This window comes from Antrostomus carolinensis, unplaced genomic scaffold (genome assembly GCF_000700745.2).
Source record: "Antrostomus carolinensis isolate BGI_N321 unplaced genomic scaffold, ASM70074v2 scaffold11545, whole genome shotgun sequence".
Taxonomy (NCBI): domain Eukaryota; kingdom Metazoa; phylum Chordata; class Aves; order Caprimulgiformes; family Caprimulgidae; genus Antrostomus; species Antrostomus carolinensis.
Genome location: NW_010315728.1, coordinates 1 through 3,092, shown reverse-complemented (window position 1 = coordinate 3,092; position 3,092 = coordinate 1). Strand labels below are relative to the sequence as shown.

At 37.8% G+C, this 3,092-nt stretch overlaps 1 protein-coding gene across 1 annotated transcript; it reads right to left on the bottom strand.

Annotated features, from left to right (window-relative positions):
• Positions 1-2,268: 2,268 nt before the first annotated feature.
• ZFTRAF1 (zinc finger TRAF-type and ring finger containing 1) lies at positions 2,269-2,660 on the bottom strand (the record flags this gene model as incomplete). Its single annotated transcript, XM_010168047.1, has 1 exon — positions 2,269-2,660. A coding segment is annotated over one exon (392 nt), but the record flags the coding sequence as incomplete, so codon positions are not given.
• Between the last annotated feature and the right edge of the window lie 432 nt (positions 2,661-3,092).

Here is a 3,092-nt window from a genome sequence, read left to right as displayed (position 1 = left end):
TTCCGAGGTGTCACGAGCGGCGGGAGATGAAGGTCCGGTGGGTTCCGGGCGACATTTTTTTGTTGTTTGTTGTTTTTTTGTCGTTTGTTGAGTTTTTTTGTTGTTTTTTTTGTTATTTGTTGAGTTTTTTTGTTGGTTTTTTGTCATTTGTTGGGTTTTGTTGAGTTTTTTTTGTCGTTTGTCAGGTTTTTTTTGTCCTTTGTTGTGGTTTTTTGTCGTTTGTCAGGTTTTTGGGGGGTTTTTTTTGTCATCTGTTGGGTTTTGTTGGAGTTTTTTTGTCATTTGTTGGGTTTTTTTGCCATTTATTGGCATTTTTTTTGTCGTTTGTCGGGTTTTTTTGGTCGTTTGTCAGGTTTTTTGGGGGTTTTTTTGTCATTTGTTGGTTTTTTTGTCATTTGTCGGGTTTTTTGGGGGGTTTTTTGTCATTTGTCGGGTTTTTTGGGGGTTTTTTTGTCATTTGTTGGGTTTTTTTTGTCATTTGTTGGGATTTTGTCAGGTTTTTTTATCGTTTGTTGGGTTTTTTTGTCATTTGTCAGGTTTTTTTGTCATTTGTTGAGTTTTTTTTGTCAGCTGTTGGGTTTTGTTGAGGTTTTTTGTCATTTGTTGTGTTGTTTTTGTCGTTTGTCAGGGTTTGTTGGTCATTTTGGGGGGTTTTTTGTCATTTGTCATTTTTTTTTTTGTCGTTTGTTGGGATTTTTGTCGGGTTTTTTTGTCGATTGTCAGGCTTTTTTGTCATTTGTTGAGTTTTGTTGTCAGCTGTTGGGTTTTGTTGGGTTTTTTTGTCATTTGCTGGGTTTTTTTGTCATTTGTTGGGGATTTTTGGGGATTTCTTGTCATTTGTTGGGGACTTTTTGTCATTTGTTGGTTTTTTTGGGGGGTTTTTTTGTCATTTGTTGGGTTTTTTTGGGTTTTTTTTGTCATTTGTTGGGTTTTTTGTCATTCATCGGGAGTTTTGTTGGGGTTTTTTGTCATTTGTTGGGGTTTTTTTATCATTTGTTGGGTTTTTTTGGTCATTTGTTGGGTTTTTTTGGGGTTTTTTTGTCATTTGTTGGGTTTTTTGGGGGTTTTTTTGTCATTTGTTGGGTTTTTTTGGTTTTTTTTGTCATTTGTTGGGTTTTTTGGTGTTTTTTTTGTCATTTGTTGGGTTTTTTGTCGTTCATCGGGAGTTTTGTTGGGGTTTTTTGGCATTTGTTGGGGTTTGTTGGGGTTTTTTTTATCATTTGTTGGGGTTTTTTGTAGTCTGTTGGGTTTTTTTGGGTTTCTTTGTTGGCTGTCGGGTTTTTTTGGGGCTATTTGTCATCTGTCAGGGGTTTTTTTGTCATTTGTCGGGTTTTTTGTTGGGTTTTTTTGTCGTTTGTTGGGGTTTTTTGTGGTTTGTTGTTGGGTCTTTTGTCATTTGTTGTGTTTTTTTGGTCATTTGTTGGGTTTTTTGTTGGGTTTTTTTGTTGTCTGTCAGGTTCTTTTGTCATTTGTCGGGTTGTTGTTGTCATTGGTCACGTGTCTTTGTCATGGTTTTTTGTCTTTTGTTGGGTTTTTTTGTCATTTGTTGGGGATTTTGGGGGATTTTTTGTCATTTGTTGCGGTTTTTTTGTCATTTGTTGGGTTTTGTTGGGTTTTTTTGCCATTTGTCGGGGGCTTTTTTGTCATTTGTTGGGGCTTTGGGGGCTTTTTTATTATCTGTTGGGTTTTTCTGGCATTTGGCGGGTTTTTGGTCATTTGTCAGGTTTTTTGTCGGGTTCTTTTGTCATTTGTCAGGTTTTTTGTTGGGTTTTTATGTCATCTGTTGATTTTTTTTTGTCATTTGTCACATTTTTGTCATTTGTCAGGTTTTTTGTTGGGTTTTTTTGTCATCTGTTGAGTTATTTTGTCATTTGTTGGGTTTTTTGGGTCATTTGTCAGGTTTTTTGTCGGGTTCTTTGTTGGGTTTTTTTGTCCTCTGTTGAGTTTTTTTGTCATTTGTTGGGTTTTTTGGGTCATTTGTCAGGTTTTTTGTTGGGTTTTTTTGTCATTTGTCACGTTTCTTTGTCATTTGTTGGTTTTTTTTGGTCATGTGTCAGGTTTTTTGTTGGGTTATTTTGTCATTTGTTGAGTTTTTTTGTCATTTGTTGGGTTTTTTTGTCATCTGTTGGGTTTTTCGTTGAGTTTTTTGTCATTTGTTGAGTTTCTTTGTCCTCTGTTGAGTTTTTTTTGTCCTTTACCGTGTCCTTTTGTCCTTTATCGCGGTGTTTTTCCTCATTTCCTCACATCCCCCACCCCTGCCCACCCCCGTTATTTCTGAATCTGGAATAGAAAAAGGCGGAGGTTGATATTTTTAGCGGCCAAGAGTTTGTTACACTCCACGGAGTCGAGGATGGGCAGGGCCATGTAATCCGTCTCGTTGTTCTCGTTGCTGAAGACAAAGTGGTAGATGACGGGATGGATCTTGACGTCGTCGTAAGGTCCCTCGAGGAGGAGGAAGGAACATTCCATGGGGGAGTTGATTTTGCTCTTGAGGATGAGTTGGAAGGAGAGGGTTCTCTTGCAGGAGAGGTTGGGGTTCCGTTCCGAGTCGTTGACTCGAGCTTTCAACACCCACGTTTGGTTGAGGACGGTCAAGCGAGGGGTCTCGTAGTAGAGGCGGGTGATGAAGTCGTCGGTGCGGTAGGGGCGGAACTGGACCTCTGAGGGGAGAGGGAAGGGTTAAAACTCATCACAGGGAAGGGGGGATAGATATAAAATGGTGTGGGAAAGGGAAAAAAATTGGGTTTTGGGGGGTTTTTTAATTTAATTTTTAAAAAAGAAATAAATTATTTGGTTTTGGGGGTTTTTTAAATTTTGAAATTGGGGAAGTGGGAGAATTTTGGAGAAAAAAGAGACAATTTTGGAGAAAAAAGAGAGACAATTTTGGAGAAAAAAAGGAGACAATTTTGGAGAAAAAAAGGAGACAATTTTGGAGAAAAAAGAGAGACAATTTTGGAGAAAAAAAGGAGACAATTTTGGAGAGAGAAACGTGAGATTTTTTTTGGAGAAAAAAGGAAGTGTGAGATTTTTGGAGAGAGAAACGGGAGGATTTTTGAGGAGGGAAAAAAGGGGAGAATTTTTTTGGAGAGAAA